Source organism: Podarcis muralis, chromosome 5 (genome assembly GCF_964188315.1).
Source record: "Podarcis muralis chromosome 5, rPodMur119.hap1.1, whole genome shotgun sequence".
Taxonomy (NCBI): domain Eukaryota; kingdom Metazoa; phylum Chordata; class Lepidosauria; order Squamata; family Lacertidae; genus Podarcis; species Podarcis muralis.
Window position 1 is genome coordinate 61,981,186 of NC_135659.1, and position 19,689 is coordinate 62,000,874.

At 42.9% G+C, this 19,689-nt stretch overlaps 1 protein-coding gene across 5 annotated transcripts in view; it reads left to right on the plus strand.

Moving 5' to 3' along the window:
* The window catches only part of SRGAP2 (SLIT-ROBO Rho GTPase activating protein 2), a 200,742-nt gene that overhangs the window by 46,065 nt on the left and 134,988 nt on the right, over positions 1-19,689 (plus strand). For 4 of the 5 annotated variants that reach the window (XM_028734363.2, XM_028734362.2, XM_077929019.1 and 1 more), the window contains exon 3: positions 14,768-14,960. The exons of the other annotated variant lie outside the window; for it this stretch is intronic. In XM_028734363.2, the coding sequence (XP_028590196.2) occupies positions 14,768-14,960 (193 nt within the window). The remainder of the gene's footprint in view (positions 1-14,767; positions 14,961-19,689) is intronic. 5 annotated transcript variants of the gene reach the window in all.

Here is a 19,689-nt window from a genome sequence, read left to right on the forward strand (position 1 = left end):
CTTGGCAATTCAAACTATATATTTCCAGAACTGCTGTTTTGACATTTTTTTTATTAGTACAAATAACAATAAAAAGGTGCTTGGTTTGCTCACAAAGTGAGTTTGAGATTTACGTTCCACACTGAAGCAGAACATCCTAAACTGGCAAGAGAGTCTAGTGAATTAACCAGCGAAAGGGTGCATTATTGTAAGCTCCACTTGAATAACATTCGAAACACAAGTTAATTGTAGCTTTATGAGACAGGAGTTTCTGTTTTAGTTTAGAGGTTGATTGCAGATGTGGTCTAGGATCTAAAATTACTACTTCAGCTGACTGCATAAATGTGACTCTGTGTTCATTCTGGAGCATTTTGTTTTTGACCTGCTGCTGAGTCACTTGAAAGAGAAAAGATACTAGCTCAGCCACACTGCTAATTAAAGTTTGGGTTTCTGTTTTGTTTAGGCAGCTTTATATAGTCAACTTTCCATTAATTCATTTGAGGGCTGTAAAATTTGTTAAATGTTTGGCTGCAGTTGAAATTTCTGGCAACCCTCCTTGCTTACTTCCTTCCATAGCCTAGCCTGTCTTGTCCTTGATTTCAATGTGTGCTGGCATGTATTTCATATATCTAAAATAGTTGGGAGATCCAGTTAGTTCTGAGGGAAGAGATATCTGCGTGTGACATACAGCGTATTCTACAGAGAAGGCTCCCTCTGGAAAAAGATGGCTTGGACTTCCAAGTCTCCAGCGTGAAAGAAGACCATCACTTGTGTCAAATCACCATGAATCTTACTATGTTTGATTTTCACAAAGTCTGGCAAGAGTTTCTCTGCCTGTTAACTTGATCCATGTGGGTGGTCAAAACATCTCTTACTGATTTTTTTAGTACTGTGAGTGGACCCTTGTTATGGGTTTGTGTTATTCCTCTCCTCAGTCTCTTATCATTTTAAATTGCTTGGCATTTGGGAATATGAGAAAAGCATCTTGGAAGTCCTGTGCTGTGATAAGGTAGATGGGTGCCAAGGAAATCTTGGCTTTCCTCCCAGAACGCTTTGTTTATTTCTCTTTTTTCTCCATCTTAGGAGGACACAAAGGGCTAGGGCTCCCATTTGGTTGCTCATAATAGAATGCAATATGTATTTGTAACGTGCCAAATCCCATTGGTTCAGACAGGTATTTAAAATGAATTATTTTTTAATCTGCATAATAAAAGAAAACCAGAAATTACACGATAAGGGCTGGTTTGCGATCGTGCTCTCGCACAAGGTAAGCAGTAGTGGCATCACTGTGGAGGAGTGTGCGCACACTGTGCACCAGTGATATTGCAATTACTTGGTTTGGAATGCAAATTGGCACATTCCAAAAGGGCTCCTGTATTCTGAAATAGACCATCTCAAATGGCTCTAGGTGTTCTAAGCACCAGTAAGGGGGTCCCTGCTAACACAGACAAGTAAAAGGGGCTTCTTGCACAGCTTAAATTACAAACTAAGCTGGCGAAGGAGCTCCTTTTACTTGTCTCTGTTATCAGAGGCTCCTTTTCTTGTGCTTAGAATGTTGCTATGGCAATGTATCAGAAACTCCGGATGCTTGAGATGCTCCCCCAGCATTGTACCAAGCATTAGGGAGATGGGAGAGAGATATCATCCGATTTCAGAGGCAGGCAATAGGTTTGAGGGCTCATGGGTAGAAAGGGTGGGACAGGAATTTGGATCCTTTTGTTCATCTGAAAATGATAAGGTTGTTTTTAAATGTTACAAGTTTCTGTGCTTGAAAAAAATGCCAAGCAAGTTCTTGCAGTTTCTTCCTTTCAGAGCTACATACGTGGTCTGTTTTTGCTTTCTCAACAACAGAATTTCCCGTGAAGTTTGTCATCTTTTGAAAAAAACTGCCATAGATTTTTCCGGGGGATTTCTTCAAATCCGTTGATCTGTTGGGAAACTTTGCATTATTGAGAAGCACGTGCACACAGATTCAACCAACTTCCCATTTTATAAATGAAAGCTCATAACAATACATATTAAAAACAAAACAAAACCTCTGTCTCACTGGTTTCTAGCGAATTCAGCAACTGGGAAGCAGATGATCTCAACCCATGTAAAGTGGAAATCCTAAATGTAAAGTAATGCAGCATCGTGTGTTTTTATGAGCAGTTAAATTAGATGCTGAGGCGTCTGGGCCAAGTGAGGCAGGTTAAAGCAGAGATAAGAGGTAGGAACAAGAAGAGATGAAAAGCAAATCTATGAGGACGCAAACAATTGTAGACCTCTACAATCAGCAGAGCAAAGGTATTTCATTTCCCTTTGGATTCCTGAGATTATTGTTGGTATTTCTCATAGCTGGCTAAAAACATAACAGCAGCATTTTTTAAAAAAAGAAAAGAAAGTGAGAGTAAGTACAGCTGCCCTGTAGCAAGAGGCCTTTGTATTTTAAGAGATGAGGGAGAGAGTTTAAGACATTTGAATGTCTGGGTGTATGAGATGTTTGCAAGATGAAGCAGGGGTGTGTTCAATGATCAAGCTCTGGTCCGCAGGGTAGTTCAGAATTTTCTGAAGATCCTTCTAGTCAAGGTCATCTTTCTGTTTGGTTTACTGCACTATAAGCTTTCCTAGTCAATGACTAAATGACTACTAAGGTACTGCAGAAAGGTGTTTTTTAATAAATAAAATGCGGCAGTGTTGGCATGTAACGCTGGTCAGAAACAATGGTTGGGGACCTTAGCTGGTGCATACAGCTTGAGTAGTTGCCCCTTTGCTCCTTCCTTCCTAGAATGGGGAAACAAACTACCGTATTTTTCGCACCATAGGACGCACTTTTCCCCCTCCAAAAATGAAGGGAAAATGTGTGTGCGTCCTATGGTGCGAATGCAGGCTTTCGCTGAAGCCTGGAGAGTGAGAGGGGTGGGTTGCCAGCATGCCGAAGCCTGCGCGCGCTGAGCTCAGCGCGTCCAGGCTTCCCGGACCTCCCCGCAAGCAGCGGGAGCGCTCTCGCTGTTTGCGCAGGGTTGCCAGCATGCCGAAGCGTGCGCGCGCTGAGCTCAGCGCGTCCAGGCTTCCCGGACCTCCCCGCAAGCAGCGGGAGCGCTCCCGCTGTTTGCGCAGGGTTGCCAGCATGCCGAAGCCTGCGTGCGCTGAGCTCAGCGCGTCCAGGCTTCGCGGACCTCCCCGCAAACAGCAGGAGCGCTCCCGCTGTTTGCGCAGGGTTGCCAGCATGCCGAAGCCTGCGCGCGCTGAGCTTAGCGCGTCCAGGCTTCGCGGACCTCCCCGCAAACAGCAGGAGCACTCCCGCTGTTTGCGCAGGGTTGCCAGCATGCCGAAGCCTGCGCGCGCTGAGCTTAGCGCGTCCAGGCTTCCCGGACCTCCCCGCAAGCAGCGGGAGCGCTCCCGCTGTTTGCGTAGGGTTGCCAGCATGCCGAAGCCTGCGCACGCTGAGCTTAGCGCGTCCAGGCTTCGCGGACCTCCCCGCAAACAGCAGGAGCGCTCCCGCTGTTTGCGCAGGGTTGCCAGCATGCCGAAGCCTGCGCGCGCTGAGCTCAGCACGTCCAGGCTTCGCGGACCTCCCCGCAAGTAGCGGGAGCGCTCCCGCTGTTTGCGCAGGGTTGCCAGCATGCCGAAGCCTGCGCGCGCTGAGCTCAGCGCGTCCAGGCTTCCCGGACCTCCCCGCAAGCAGCGGGAGCGCTCCCGCTGTTTGCGCAGGGTTGCCAGCATGCCGAAGCCTGCGCGCGCTGAGCTCAGCGCGTCCAGGCTTCGCAGACCTCTCCACAAGCAGCGGGAGCCAGCGCTGGGCTCCCACGGCCTGCAGAGAGCTACCTGTTTGGGGGCTGGGGTTGGGGGAAGCTCGAGCTTCCCCAGCCCACGCCTGGGGGGGAAATAATTTTTTTCCCTTTATTTCCCCCCCAAAAAACTGGGTGCGCCCTATGGTCCGGTGCGCCCTATGGTGCGAAAAATACGGTATAGTGGAATGGGGAAACAAACTATGGAGTGACTGACTCAGTGTTAGCTTAGCTGTGAATCAGTGCTTGTATTTTGTTTTCCTTCCAAGAAACCATGATCATAAGCCAAGGTTTGTTTTTGGCATCCCAGTCATAGTTTGTTTGAGAGAAACAAACCAACAGTGCTAGTTAATATTCATTTGCTAAGCCTGTTGCTCTGTGGTTTATTTCCCTCATTCTAGCTCAGGCTTCCTCAACCTCGGCCCTCCAGATGTTTTTGGCCTACAACTCCCATGATCCCTAGCTAGCAGGATCAGTGGTCGGGGATGATGGGAACTGTAGACTCAAAACATCTGGAGGGCCGAGGTTGAGGAAGCCTGTTCTAGCTGCTTAAGGGACTGCTTAAACTGTGTGCACTAGAATGCAGCTTGTGCACAGGCTAATTTCCCTAAACATGATTAATGACCAGCATTACATTTGATTGCAGCCATATTAGTTCAGCATTGGTCAGTCTATATAGTAAGTCTTACCTGATATAGCCTCAGCGAAGATGTCAGAGTTTTGAACCTGCTGGATACCAAGGCTTAGTCGGGCATGTAAGTGCTCTTGTGATAAAGTATGTACATTACTTAAGCAGTGGAGCTTCCAAGAGGATACAAGAAGTTAGTAAAATTCATACTCTGTAAAAAAGGGAAAAGGTATCAGTTACTTTAAAACACCAGCATTCATAGAAATGAAGGAACCCTGAGGGTCATTTAGTCCAACCCTCTGCAGTGCAAGAATCAAAAGCTAAAGCATCCCTGACAGATGGCCACCCAGCCTTTGCTTAAAAACATCCAATGAAAAAGAGTCTACCACCTCTCATGGGAGTCTGTTCCACTGTTGATCAGTTCTATCAGAAAGTTCTACCTAATGTTTAGTTGGAATCTCCTTGCTTGTGATTTGAATCCATATTGCATTATTTATCTCTGTTTTTCAAATTGCATTCTGACTCTTAAGGGCAAAATGTTACTCACACTTGGCTCTTAAAAAATAAAAAAAAAACACAGCCCTGCTGTGTTTCTTTTGGGTATTTTTGTGGGCTGGTGGCCTGTTGAAAACTGGGTGGACGCACCAGTTTTATCAGCCAGTGCCACCAGTGCACTCTCTGCTGACCCTGCCATTCACATGATTGCACCCGTCCTTTTATGCCATCCTGAAGGTCCAAATGGCACAGGCTGTGTTGAGGTTCCACGAAGCCTCCACCAGATTCCCACTGGGTCATGAGCCCTCCAGCAACGTTCAGGTGTCGGCATGGGGGCTTGCATCTATATGAACGAGAGCTTTGTTCTCCATGTGTTATAAAGTAATAACCGTTCCAAAGGATCGAATGCTTTCCTGCTGTCCACAATAGGGCAAAAAGTGTAGGCAAGCCAATATTTTCCTATGAATTTCAATAAAAAGGAAAACGTGCTGTTGGTTTGATCCCGTATGGGGGTTGCTGTTCAGAATTAATTCTTTCTTCTTTTGTGCTGTATACCAGTTGGAGTTCCTTAATTATAATTAGCAGCTGCAAAGCATCGATACATCCAAGAGTTGGCATTATGCCTGCTCAAACTTGTGTGGATACAATCTTGGTAATTGCTGCTGCTTTTTAACCTCTGTTGGAAAGGGTGTGTGTGCCTTGAGTTTGTTTTAAAAAATACTGTCATAATGGAATCATCCTGGACTAAATATTGGGTTAAAGGATTAGGGCTTTGTGACTCGGCTTTATGCAAATGTAATACCCCAGCTCTTTTAGAATAGTGATGAGTTGCTTGTGATTGACAAGGAGCATCCTAAGGCAGTTAGCATATGGAGGGGGGGAAGGGTTAGTTAGAGTTAAGGTATGTTAAGGAAGAGCGGTTGGCATTGGTGGAGGAGAGAAAACATAAAAAGAAAAATGTTGTTTAGTCTCTGGATTTACTACTGTGGGGATTATTGCTTACGAAGATAGCATCTGTTTATTATTCAGTTCTTCAGTAATTATGAGCAACTTTTCTTTTTATAAAAAAAACCCACATCTGTCTCATCTCTGTCTCTTTGGTAAGTGTGAAATAAAATAGCTCGCTGAATCTATCTCTTGCAGGGTGTGGCACTCAGAATAGCATCACCTGTTCTTTAACTAGTGCAAGAGATGCAAGTTTTTATCTTGGGCCCTTCATACCAAACTTAAGTTTCTGTACTGTTATAAAAATGTATTCGTTATAAAAATGATATGAAGAAATAGAAAACGCACAACCCTTCCTGTTGAAAGAGAAAGTTAAAACCTTTGGTAAAAGTACTCTTTGTTGCTGATTTGCCAAAATTATATTCAAAGCACCAAGGCCAATATTTTTGCATTGAAAGTTGATTTATCTTTGGTTTAGAATGATTGACTATTATTTTACCCTAGGAATCTGGAGCCTTCATTAGTGTCTCATGATGCATGTGTCCTGAAGGTTCTTTTAAAAGGCAGTGAAATGCCACCGAGCCGCATGAGAGCATATTAACCTGCACTGGAGAGCACTTAAACTGATGCTGTGGTTCCTTAAGGCTGACTTTAAGGTGCTGGTTTTGATCTATGGTTCCCTAAGTTTTTTTGGAACTTGGAGATCTGAATGCTCTTTACATTTCTTCATGATCCCCAAAGTGTTGAGTTGTCAGACTTCAGAGTTATAATTTCTGGAGCTCCACACTTCATGTGCTCTACAAGGATGATAAAAACCCATCATTGTAACTTGCACTTAAGCTTGTCCATCAAGCTAAGGTTGAGCCTGGTTTTCTCATCTCTTACTTCACCTCCTATGCTTCAAATATTTTTCTGTGTTTTATGGTGCTGCAGGGAAGGAAAATTGTCTCCCACACTTCGTGCTTCTATTAAGCGATTCTAGGTGACAGGCTCCCTGTTGGGTCAGCTGCAGTCCGTAGCATGTACTAAGCCTTCAGCAAGCCTGAAAGCAATGCAAATTCTCCTTATGTAGGTTGGTCTTTTGGTGGCTACAGCAGATAAGGGGTTGTTAATTCAGTATATTTTATGTTTGGCTTGTTAAATAAATAAGGAAGATGAATCAGGCTGGCTCTGCAATTTATGTTATCTCCTCATTGTTTCTGGCTTAGTTCTCTCTCATACAAAAATGTTACTCTTTTGTGAGATTTCTTACGTGACCATCCGAGAATGTGAATTTTCAAAGAAAAATTGAGAATGCAGAGTGCTGCTGAACTGTTTCTTTAATTGTAAGATTTTTTTTTTAAGCCCCTCAAGTTAAATTTACAGGGAAGCTCCATGAGGGCTTGCAATGAGCCTTGCAGATACTCGCTGGTGGCTGCATGTGGCAGAGTTCATGCTGTGAGGATGCTTCTAAATTAGACTCGCTGTTCTAAAAATATTGCAGTGTCTTTGCCCCAAACACACATTTTTCCCTTTTCAGGATTCTGATTTGAGGGGGTGGTGAAAACATTTTTGCAAGTTTACAGTGAACCCAATAAAAATCTCTGGATGGGTTTCCTTTAAAAACAACAACACCCTATGATCTCTTTTTTAAAAATAAGGTGAACATATTACCAGATGTTAACAGATAAAATATTAACATATAAACATATATGAGGTTCTTACCCAAACCTTAAGATCTTTTTCAGAGGCACTCCCCCAAGTGCCTCACCAAGCAAAATGAAGTGGCTAACCATGAGGTGTGTGGGTTACTTGGTATCATCTTCCTGGTTCTTTTTGACATCTGGAGAAGACCGTTTCATTTACCCAGCCCTGCAAAATATTTTTTGGTCTTATCCTTTGTTTTTAACATAGTTATTTTAAGTTGCATTTTAATGGTAGATTAAACAAGCATTTTTTAAAACAACAACAACAACATCACATGAATGGCCCACGTGAAGCATGAAGGGAAGGACAAGTTGCTCAGGAGAGCCAGTGTTTAATGTGTTGGTAGTGATGTCTGCCATTCAGTGTTAGAAACTGAGATATGAAAGCTAGGAGCTAAATGGCACCTTAATCCTAGGTTATGGGCACCAGAATGGAGTGTCTTGGTGCGGTTTATAACAAAAATGCAAAGCTGAAAATGAGTGAACTGCAGCTAAAATCTTATGTTCATTTTCCACATGGTCTAGTCTTCATCAGAAGACTGCAAAACAAAACAAAACCCAAAGCCATACTTCCCCTGCCTGTCCTCCCTTATATTCTTATGAGGGTCCCTTCTCCAGTCTTCAGAGAGTGGCTGGAAGTGGGGAGGCAGATAAGGGTCTTCCTTTTCTTCCAGCAGGGGCAGTTTTAATCTGAAATCTTAGGCTCAGTCCTGCACCCAGAGCTCAGAAACTGCTCGGATTAATGAAATTCCCTATCACAAAACGTGCCTAGAACAATGGGGGTTTCGAACGCTGCTGCCATTCAAATTGTGAAGATAGACAAAAGCCTGGCTCAGCTCATGGCACAGAGATGCACTGAGTTTTCTTGGTGAGTTTTCTATCAAGTTAGCAACCTTGCAGGAAGAAAACTTTCCCTAGTTAAGGCAGGCTACTGATAATGTATTCTGACCTCCTCCCAGTGGTCTCTGTGTTAAGTTTTGTTGCGGAAATGGGACGGTTGTGCCCTTCCCCCCCATTTGTCCTCTGCTTGTGGTGCACTGTGGTTTTGGGATTATACAAGTTTAAATGACACTCTCCAAGCGAATGAAGATACATATTTTTTGAAAGAAGTGTTAAATTCCAAACTAAATTGGTTCAGGGTAAGTAGTTTAGGTAGGCGTTACCAGTCCTTTCAGTATATTTATTGCATCTGCAGTTTCTTTTGGTAAGCTGTGCTGTAATACAGTGGCCCACTGTGCCTTAGTATATTCTGACAGGAGTTGGTGGTGGTGGGAAAACCCTCTGCTTGTATAAGGATTGGGATTGGATAACAGGAATACATTTTATAGCCTTGGAAAACTTTCTGGCCTTCAGGAAATTCCTGCATTTTTGACTTCATTTTATTTGCAGTCACAACAACAACTAAAAACCTGCGAAAACCTAACAGAAAGGGGCATTGGGCCATCAATGAACTATTGTTCCCCAGTGCCAGCAAACCCAAACAGCTACTGCTTTCCCTCGAATGGAAATGCAGTCCTGTGGAAACTGCAGAGCACTGGTCCTGATGTAGCACATCTCTGCAGAAACAAAAGGGAGGAACCATTGACTGTGGCTTGCAGGATGTGACATAGTTGTTAGCTTGCTTGGCCCAGTTTGGTTTTACTGAGCATAGCAGTCCTGCCTCATGACAGTTCACAACAACACAAGCAACGTAATAGGCTATGTGTAACTATATAAATTCTTTTTAAATGTGATTCAACATATCATATCAAAATATATGGTTCTGTAGACCAACAACGCGGGTGGCGCTGTGGGTAAAAAGCCTCAGCGCCTAGGGCTTGCCGATCAAAAGGTCGCGGTTCGAATCCCCGTGGCGGGGTGCGCTCCCGCTGCTCGGTCCCAGCGCCTGCCAACCTAGCAGTTCGAAAGCACCCCGGGTGCAAGTAGATAAATAGGGACCGCTTACTGGCGGGAAGGTAAACAGCGTTCCGTGTGCTGTGCTGGCTCGCCAGATGCAGCTTGTCACGCTGGCCACGTGACCCGGAAGTGTCTTCGGACAGCGCTGGCCCCCGGCCTATAGAGTGAGATGGGCGCACAACCCTAGAGTCTGTCAAGACTGGCCCGTACGGGCAGGGGTACCTTTACCTTTACCTTAGACCAACTTATCATATAAACGAAACATATTATGAGAAATTAAAGTCCAGCAGATTGATCAGGAAATGCAATCTATTCAGTTCTTATATAAGCAATATCCATGGATATCAATCTTGTAGTGTTCCACATGAAGATGCTGTTAAGAATTCTAGCGTTCCTTGTATGCATGTATCAGATGAAAAACTTGGAAGAATGGCACATGCAGAAAATAAGACAATGATTCCAGGATAATCCCATGCTTCACCCAACCGGGCTTCGTCAGCCGTGCATACTCTGGATTATATAAACGAACATAATGTGATGTAATTTTATACGAAACCAAGTAAAATAACACACATTCTAAACAATAAATTTACATATCATATTCTTGTATATCAGAGACATGGAACATGGAACATAATGGATTCAGTCACCACGACCATTAACCTAATGCCTCTTTATATAGAGAGAGGCAATATTGACTACAACTACAGGTGGCTATAATTTCCGTAAATGCTTCTTAAAGAGACCATATTTTAACTATAAACTATAAATAATTTTTTAAAGAAATTGATAATATTCCTTTAAGATATTAACCACATAATAACTCATAAAAAACAACTGTAATCTAATTCTGTATTCAAGCCTGAAGGATGTAAAATGTTGAGTAGAAAAATAAATCTGGTTTCTTTCTGCAAAAGAATATTTTTGGCTTGTTCTATAGGTCCCTGATATGCCCAGATGACAAAAATGTTCAATCCTCAGCAGAATCCTTAAAAGCATCTTCACGTGTAACACTACCAATCAGTTGGCTGGATTTCAGAGTATGGTGGTGTGCTTTGAACACAGTGAATTCTTCCTACAAAGAGCAACTGAAAATACTACGGGAGCTCGTTTTATCCAACAGAGAAAAATAATTCCAGGAAAAGCTAATTAGGCAGCATATAGCAAGTGATCAGATTGTTATTCATTGGTCTCTTTAGACCAGGCCCCCCGAAACTCGGCCCTCCAGATGTTTTGGGATGACAATTCCCATCATTCCTGGCCACTGGTCCTGTTAGCTAGGGATGATGGGAGTTGTAATCTCAAAACATCTGGAGGGCCGAGTTTGGGGATGCCTGCTTTAGACCTTGCTTCCCTGCACAGGTCCCAGAAGACCAGTACTCTTGATTTCTCCTACTACAGGCTGCCTGTTTCAGCACCTTACATTCCCCGTGGGATTTTGCTGTCTCAGAACTAGCTCTGTAGGCTGCCATCGCTACCTGCCCCCAAAGCTGCAAAAACAATTTCCTCAGCAGGTGTAAGTGTCATGATTGCTATAGAAACTACTGGATTTTCTGTACTCCCAACCTTCCTAAGAAATCAATGAAAAGCAAGCAGGAATGGGAAGCTGTGGTGAGCGAAAGACATCCATTGACATTATCTCTCCAGGGGAGCAACACCTACCCACCCCCATAAGGCTTCTTTCTTTCTTACTTATACATTTGTATTCTGCTGTGCAGCTGCACCCATGTGCATCTGTGCAACATTTGAAAAACCATTTCTACCACCTTTTAAAAGTTTTTGAGCTCTGAGTCTTTTTATACCTATCTGAGAAGAGCTGTTGTGCTGCATCTAAAACTTTCTGTGGAATTAACTGGAGCACTATAAAGCAGCTAATTGGATTATATATACTGTATACACCCACCCACACCCACACACCCCATTGGTCTTCAATCACTGGGTTGTGAAGTGTCCAAACTGAGTGATGCCCCCTTTTTTTAAAAGGTGACTTGCAGTAGCAAAACCATTGCATCATAGTTTTTAAAAGCTGCTTTAAGAGAAGTGGGGGAAGGGTTATATGGTAAAACTATTAAGAGTGAGTCCTGTGTTTGGAGGTTGAGTTAAATATGTTTTGGGTCTGCAAATGCTGAAGAGTATTATTAGTATATATTTTATTCATGTGATGGATAGGACACATGAAGACTCCATGCAGTTGTTTGGGTCCCCTGAACAGTTTCGGATAAAGTAGCTGTGAAGTTGAACCTACCACATGGAAACTTGAAGATGCTTGGCATATCTGCTCTGATTGCTCATAAAAATGAAGTGATGTATAAAATGCATTTTCTTTTTCCTTCATTGCCTGATCGTTGGCCCAGTTCTGTGGTGCTTGAAGGTTAATATGATTCTTTCAGCTTTTCCAAGGGAAAGCTTTCAGACCTCCGGACATTGCTCTGAACAATGTGGTTTCAGTTACTGACCAGATACCTACCTGTAGGTTCCATTTTTCAGTCAGTATTTTTTCCTTGTTTTGATGTTATATCCAGTTATGGCACCCTTGCATAAATAGGGACTTGGCTGCAGCATTCATCCTTGCTCCCTAATATGCTTAGAGGGTTGTGGAGGGGTGGGGACTTTAGAGCAAATGGGGGGACATGGGAGCTGTGGGGGGAAGGAGAAGGACTGGGGAAGTCTCAGCAGCTGGTGTGATGTTGGATCTTATCCTTGCTTCTTTGTCTGTAGTTTGTGTGCATATAAAACGGGCGATTTAAAAAATAAACACTTGCAAAATCCCTCTTGCTCTAGTGCTGCTTGCACTGAGTTTTGTATCCAAATGATCCAGAGTCGTAAAGAAAAGACAGAAGCTCAGTGAATGCTAAGTGTTGCATTTGCTTATTTATGTTGTTTGGTATCAGTTTGATCTGGGAATGAGACTGTTATATAAATAACTGAGATCGGCCACAGAAAATTCACAGACATAGCAGGCAGTTCTAATTAGCTTTTCAAATGTCCAGGGAGTTTTGGAGGAAAATGCATAGCTGATCATTTTCTTGGGCATTTAGGGGGCTGAGGCAGAGGCATTATTAATGGATCTGCAACCAACTTATTTAATAGCTCAGTAGCCAAAGGCCGTAGGTTGGTGGGGTTTGATATAATAACTGAGAATGGTACGTTTACTTGCCAGATGTGATGTCACTTGTTTAGCTTTCCCATGGGTCAGAAATATATAGTTTTATACTTCCAAAGGCTATTGCAAGCATTGGGTGGTCTTAATAAAACATTTATCTGCCCAAGTAGTAAAAATGGTATATTAACAGCCGTGTCATCTATGCTAAAACCACTCTCTGTGCAGGCGAAAGGAATCTGCCTGAAAATTTTGCCCAAAGACATCCTTTTCATGAAAAATGAAACAGTCTTGTGACCTTTTCCAATTGGGAATGCGGATCAGTTGGACCTTCCAAAGGCAAAGTATTCTCAATTTGATGCGCTGCATTTAATTGCAGTGGCGCAGCTGGAGTCCCAGCAGCTAATTGAATAATCCCAAATTGGTGTCTTCTGGGAATGCCCGGCATGATCAGTGCTTTGGTTTTGCCCTAGGAATAGCCTGCAAAGGAATTTGATGGAGAGTCTCTGGAGGGAATTTGAGCTAACAGCGGGGAATTGCAGCATTAGTTGGCCCTGTGGCCCTTATCTAGAGAGATTCAGTACATTTTTGGACAATGACCGCTTCGTTGGGATGCCAAATGTGCCCTTGACACTGCTGATTGATAGAATCTTCAGCAGTAAAAGCCTTCCTTGTAAGTGAACTGTATTGGGTTCCAAGTTGCTTTGTTATCCCTTGGCCACAGTGTCCAAAACACAATTATAGTTATTTTTCTGTCTACAGGCACAGTTCATCATGGAGAGCTTTTGCTGACATTGAGGTTGGTTAGAAGCCAGAGGGGAAGTGAGAGGCATGGGGAGCAATTTTAGCCTTGATTTTACTAACTGGCTTGTACATAATATTTATAGCATTCGTATCCTGCCCTTCCTCCAAAGAGTGAAGGGGAGCATACATAGGGCCGTCATATTTTCATTCTCAGTAGCCTTGTGAAGTGGGTTACACAGTGGGGCTAAAGTACGTATGATGCTAATTGCATTATTCCCAATTATATTGTGTGTGTTCTTTTAAAAATATAATTATGGACAGAGTGAATTTAATTGGGAATGGAGTGGGGGGGGCTTAACTCTTTCATTCTTGCCAAACAGCAGTGAAAATTGTCCCCTTTGCTACAGTTAGGCTTTGGGGTGGGACACCCCCATATTTGCGATGTGGGATGGATTTATTTTGTCACCAATGGTTGGGGAGATTAAAAATCTCTCCATGCATTGCATTTCCAGTCACTCCCCATGCCTGACATGAAATGTTAGAGAACCACATTGTGATTGGAAGTAAAACAAAAAGTGGAGCATATGGTTTGAGAAGCATGGTATCACAGAGTTGGAAGGGACCCTAAGGATCATTTAGTCCAACCCCCTGCAATACAGGAATATGCAGCTGTCCCATATGGGGATCAAACCTGCAACTTTGGCATTATCAGCACCATGCTCTAACCAACTGAGCTATCCAGCCTAGGCCCTGTGTGTGTAAGCTAAGACCATCCAATATGTATTCTGAATTGGTTTGAAATCCAGGTCCTTCAGTCAGGGTTCAAAATTAGCAGGGCGCCAGGCGCATTTCATTCCTAAAGATTCTCCATTTGTGAGCACCTCAAAAAGTCTGGGTGCCATTTTTTGCATCTGGCTGACACTCAAGAATTACTGAAATGTATGTGCTTTGAAATCTCGAAGTGTATGTTAAGGATAAACAATATGTTAAGGAGTTTAACAATAAAGAGTAGAGTATTTTGAAAACTGAAGTATGGTACCAATATTTTTATTGTAAACACCAAATTAAACATGTATTAACTATTTCTGTTAAAAATGTGATATGAACATTGTGTCACTTATGTGAATTTCATATTGGTTCATGCTTATGAAAATAATAAAGAGTGTTTCCCACCCCCCCTCCCCCAAGTGACAACTAGACATTCTGTTTTGGCGCCTACAACCAAGGTCCCAGGAGCCATTTGGCTCCTAGCTTCTCTATCCCAGTTTCTAACACTACCTCCAATTATATACTTGTATATAACACTATCTGGTACTACACTGTATGATTGTACAATTTTGGCTCTTCTTTAGGTAGCTCAGAGTTGTTGACATGGCTCTCTCAGGCAGTTTCTTACCTGATGCCTGCTTAGTTTTAACCAGTGTTCTAGCACTATGACCACCAGACATCTTGTTATATTTTATGATCTTTTTAAGAATCTGTTTTAACACTCAGTGTGTGGCTTCCCTCCCCCTTTGTTTTACAGAGATCCGAGCCCAGCTTATTGAACAACTGAAATGTCTTGATCAGCAATGTGAGCTTAGAGTCCAGCTGCTCCAGGACCTGCAGGATTTTTTCCGCAAAAAGGCTGAGATCGAGATGGATTACTCCAGGAACTTGGAGAAGCTAGCTGAACGATTTCTGGCAAAAACAAGGAGCACCAAAGACCAGCAATTCAAGTAAAGTCTTCTTTCTTGTGCAAGGGAGGGGGTAAAACAAACAAATAACATGAAAACCTATCTATTTATGAATGAATGAAATTTGTCTATAACAAAGTACGTGGTGTATTTATTCTTCCTGTCTGGTTTTTTCCTGTGAAGCAAATGCTGAACAGTAGTTTTTAACCTGCTCCTCCTTCCAGATTTAGCTTGGGAGGGTGGGGCATTCAAATGTGTAGTGTCAGCGTATGTGATCTCTGCAGCATCACAGCACTTGTGCTCATCTCTTGGTTGCTTGCCCAGTGGGAAGATGCACAGTCTCCTGTGAAATCTGGTACTTTTATGTCCTCTGTTACTGCTTCCTTCCCTCCTCTTTTGTGCGTTAAAGATAAGGAACCCAGAGTGGAGGATGCAAATCTAACACATAACTGGTGTTTTTGTCAGTATAAAGTGTGGCCATTGGAAAGCAAGGATTCTTCCTAAAGCTGTGCCACTGTAGCTTGTTGCTGATCTTTGTGAACTGTGGCTGCTGTGACTTTATTTGAAGTGCTTCGGCTTTGATGCCTGTGAGAGGTTTCACACATGCAAGCAGCACCAGCATTTCCCACCTATTTGCCATGGGTTGCTAGCAGGGGCTCCTCCCATTCTCTGTTATGATAATCACTGGCGTCAATGACAGGATGTGCAAAAGGAGAGGAGGAAATGAGCCTCTCCTGCTGCTTACATTGGCTTTGAGAATGGATATGGATTGTGAATCCTCTGAAAATGAATGGAAGGCTGTTTGACATCAATGTCAAAGGATGGGGGCTCAGTATTGTATAGCTGCGTCCTTCAAGCCTGAAGGACAGCAGTCAGAGTGGGTCACCATCTATATCTGACAGCCACACAGTTTGAGGGGGGAGGGGATAAAGAGAAAGAGAAGCTGCTTTTGTATCAAAGTCATAAGTGAGATCTTAGGGAGCATATGTGACCATGATTCATTCTTGCTTCCTCTGCCGGCTACATTTATTTCTGGAGCTGCATGTATGCACTTGAAGATGGTGCTTTTAAAGGGAACTGCCCCCCAAATTGTGAGCCAAATGGGACAGTCCTCTGCATTTTCATTGTCTCAGTAGGACATGATCTTTTATCCCATAGCTCCATGGCTCTGGTGAGTTACGTGTTTCATTTAAAAAATTGATATTTGAATAAAAACCTGGTTTCTAATACTATGTATCCCCTCAAGACTGTGTTTGTTTGCTTTGCAAACTTAAAGGTGGCCAAGATACTCTGTGCAAATGCACTAATCCTTCATTGCATTGAGCAATATCCCTGCTAATCTGCCTATTGTGCAGCATTTTATGTAAGATACCAGTATTTTGGAACAGAATGGAAATGTATTGCCCATGAACTCAGAAGCACATGGCGAAGGTGCTTCTGTAATATCTCAGTGTTCTTATCCTAGAAACTTTATTTTCATCTTAAAATGTTCCTAGCACAAACGTTTTCAGAGATGTGTATGAACACGTGATAGCATAGAATTGCGTGGCGAGTTCCCGCCCCCCACCAAGATAAATAAACACACGAGACACCATAATTAAGGTTAATTGGGCGAATTAGGCCACAACTTTATTGAATTCAGGAATGAGAGGCATTGGCTTAGGCATTGGTCCTATCGACTATCCGGCTCCAGCCCATTTGCTGGAGGCACGGGGAAGGGTTAACACTAATCGGGGGAGTCTCCCGCTGAGGCACGTCGGCTAAGAGCTCCCCCGGGTCACCGCTCTGGGGCGTGCCTTTGGCCCTCACCTCCATAGGCTTCGGACAGGGCCACGCCCCCCGGAGTCCTTTAACGGACCACCCTTCGTTCATTGGGGGAGGTGATGGCGTTCCTCCCCCCCCCACACATCCTCTTAACCCCATCTCTGTGCAAATGCACTAATCCTTCATTGCATTGAGCAATATCCCTGCTAATCTGCCTATTGTGCAGCATTTTATGTAAGATACCAGTATTTTGGAACAGAATGGAAATGTATTGCCCATGAACTCAGAAGCACATGGCGAAGGTGCTTCTGTAATATCTCAGTGTTCTTATCCTAGAAACTTTATTTTCATCTTAAAATGTTCCTAGCACAAACGTTTTCAGAGATGTGTATGAACATGTGATAGCATAGAATTGTTTAAAAGAACAGAAACATGGAGGCATCCAAGAGAACTCAATCTAATAGATGTTAGTGTGCTAAACTTCCCTGCTTCTAAAATATCCCTAGCAAATTTTTTGATCCCAGGGTTGCAAGTTTCTCACATTTCATGAATGCCAAATTCATGATATGTTTTGTGGCAGAATATATGCAGCCAACATCTTGTGGTTTTGCAGTTCCAAGACTCATGGGAATGCCATGCAAGAAATGCAAATGATGTGTAAATTAGACATGGCTTTCTGGCTCCTTATGAGATCTAGTATTGCTTTCAGATGGACAAGATGCCCATCTCTGGAAAGGGGGAAAGGCCCTGCTTGTTGTCTGTATTGGACTACAGGGAGAAGGGAACCTTCCTAACTTCTGCTGCATAGCTCGACAACGTGCGAAGCCTTTCAAAATGTGTTGTTGGGATAGCAGCTGGGATGGCAGCTTGATGTAAAATCAGTGTTGGGATCACAATAATATCTGCTCCAGAATATTCAGCCTGTTCTCGGGAGAAAAGATCCATCTGGATGAGCCTCCATCCTAAATTCAGTTTGTTTAATTTCCAGCCATTGAGGGATTAGAATGCTTTGTTTTTATTACTCGATTTAATTGCTGTGTTTGGGAATACGGTTTGGCTGTGATGGGAGATGCAACCTTCCTTTTTACTAGAAAGTCTTCCTCTGAAAGCCATTAACTTTTCACCCTTTGGCTTCCTTTTTATACAGCTTTGAAGTGGTTCACCTTTTGTTCTCCCCCTAACTGATACTTAATGCAAACATCCTCATTAAGACATACACTGCACTACATCACCACCAAAGCCTGATCCCCTCAGCATAGCCAATAAAGAGAGTTGTAAGTGTCCTTCTCATATTTATAGAACTATAATTGTGTCTTGAACATTTTTTGTCTGCCATTTTCCATCAACAGCGGGAGGCTTTAAAAATGCTTTAGATCTGCACTCTGTGTGCCATTAAAGAGAAATGTCAGTTTTGGGTAGTTGTTAGTTCTTGTGTAGTCCAAATGCACAACCCCTAGGTTTTTCCAGTGATAAGTGCAAGAATAAACTTCTGTTTAATGATGGTGTCAAATTTCCCTAGTGGAAATGCTCTCTCATTAGAGACATTTTGCCTATAGCTGCTGCTTTCCTTCTGTTGGGTGTTTCAGTTGAACATTTGATATGGAAGTTGTTAAGCTAGCCAGCAGGCTTTTAATTAATGCTGCAGTGTGTGTTACTCAGAAGTGTTGGGGAACAGTTGTAGCAGATTCCTTTTTTTCTTTCTGTTCATGGGTGAAATTTTGTTTGTTAAAGCAGAGTGTCTTGGTTTCCCATATGATTATAGCCTGAAGCGTGATGAGTATCAAAAGTAGATAAAATGGTGAATATGATCCGTTGTTCTAATTTGGAGTACACAACCTTTTAAGTTATGGAAATAACCAGTTTCCTAGCACTGAATCTCACCCATCCCTACAGCAAAAATTTCACAACCCATGAAACCTGTGTTTTGGGGTAATATTTCATAGGTTGTTGGAGGCCAGAATTCTGTCACGAGCAGCTTTTCCTGTTTTAGTGTTTGCATCTTATAGATGCTATTTTGGTGGTTTCCCTGCTTGTTTTGCAGTGGTGTGATCAATTTTTCCCCAGTCAGTGGTGATTATAGGATAATATCACTGTTTACAGCTTTGAAATGTTCCAAGTTGTCTCTTCTTCGTCTTCATTGGCGATCACTCGTAGCCGAGTAAGATTGTCTTCCATGAACACGGTCTTAACAGTGAGTCTGTAAGTGACTGTGGAGGCCAATTCTGGATCCACACGTCTTTCCACAGTAGGGACATAGGTTTCTGGGCTGGAGTTGATCATGGTGACGGTTTGCCAAATGTGCCTTCCTCTTAGCACGTTTCTCCTTTTCACCTTGAGTTTGTGCTTCTTCAAAGTCCATGACACCTTTGGTAAAGGTTGTTCTCCAGTTGGAGCGCTTGCAGGTCAGTGTTTCCAAGTTACCAGTGCTTATACTATATTTTAAAAGATTTGCCTTGAGAGCGTCTTTAAACCTCTTTTGTTTTCCTCTGGTATTTTGCTTTCCATTATTAAGTTGGGAGTAGTTGCTTTGGAAGATGATAATCAGGCATCTGAACAACATGGCCAGTCCAACGAAGTTGATGTTAAAGAATCATTGCTTCAACACTGGTGATCTTTGTGTGTTCCAAGTTGTACAAAAAGTAAAGGTATTCTTATGTTGGCTCATAAGAATAACTCCAAAATCTGTATTAGCCAAATCTGTATTAGTGTCTTGATAGGCCTACTGAAGTATCACAAAATAGCATGCAAGCTTTTGAGTGCTGCTGAACTTTTCACCAGGGTAGGAGGTAAGCAAAGCAAAGTTGGGGCAGGGAGAAAAACTGCTGGTGATGATGCCATGATTCTATATCTGGTATGAATCTTAATGCAGAATGGGGAAGGAAGTAGCAGGCATTCAGATGAAACTCCTTTATGTACCACACAGGTATCAGGTTGCACCAAAGCCTGGGGGGGGGGGGGGAGAGAAATAGCAAAGACTGATTCCTCAACTCTGGAATTACAACAACCA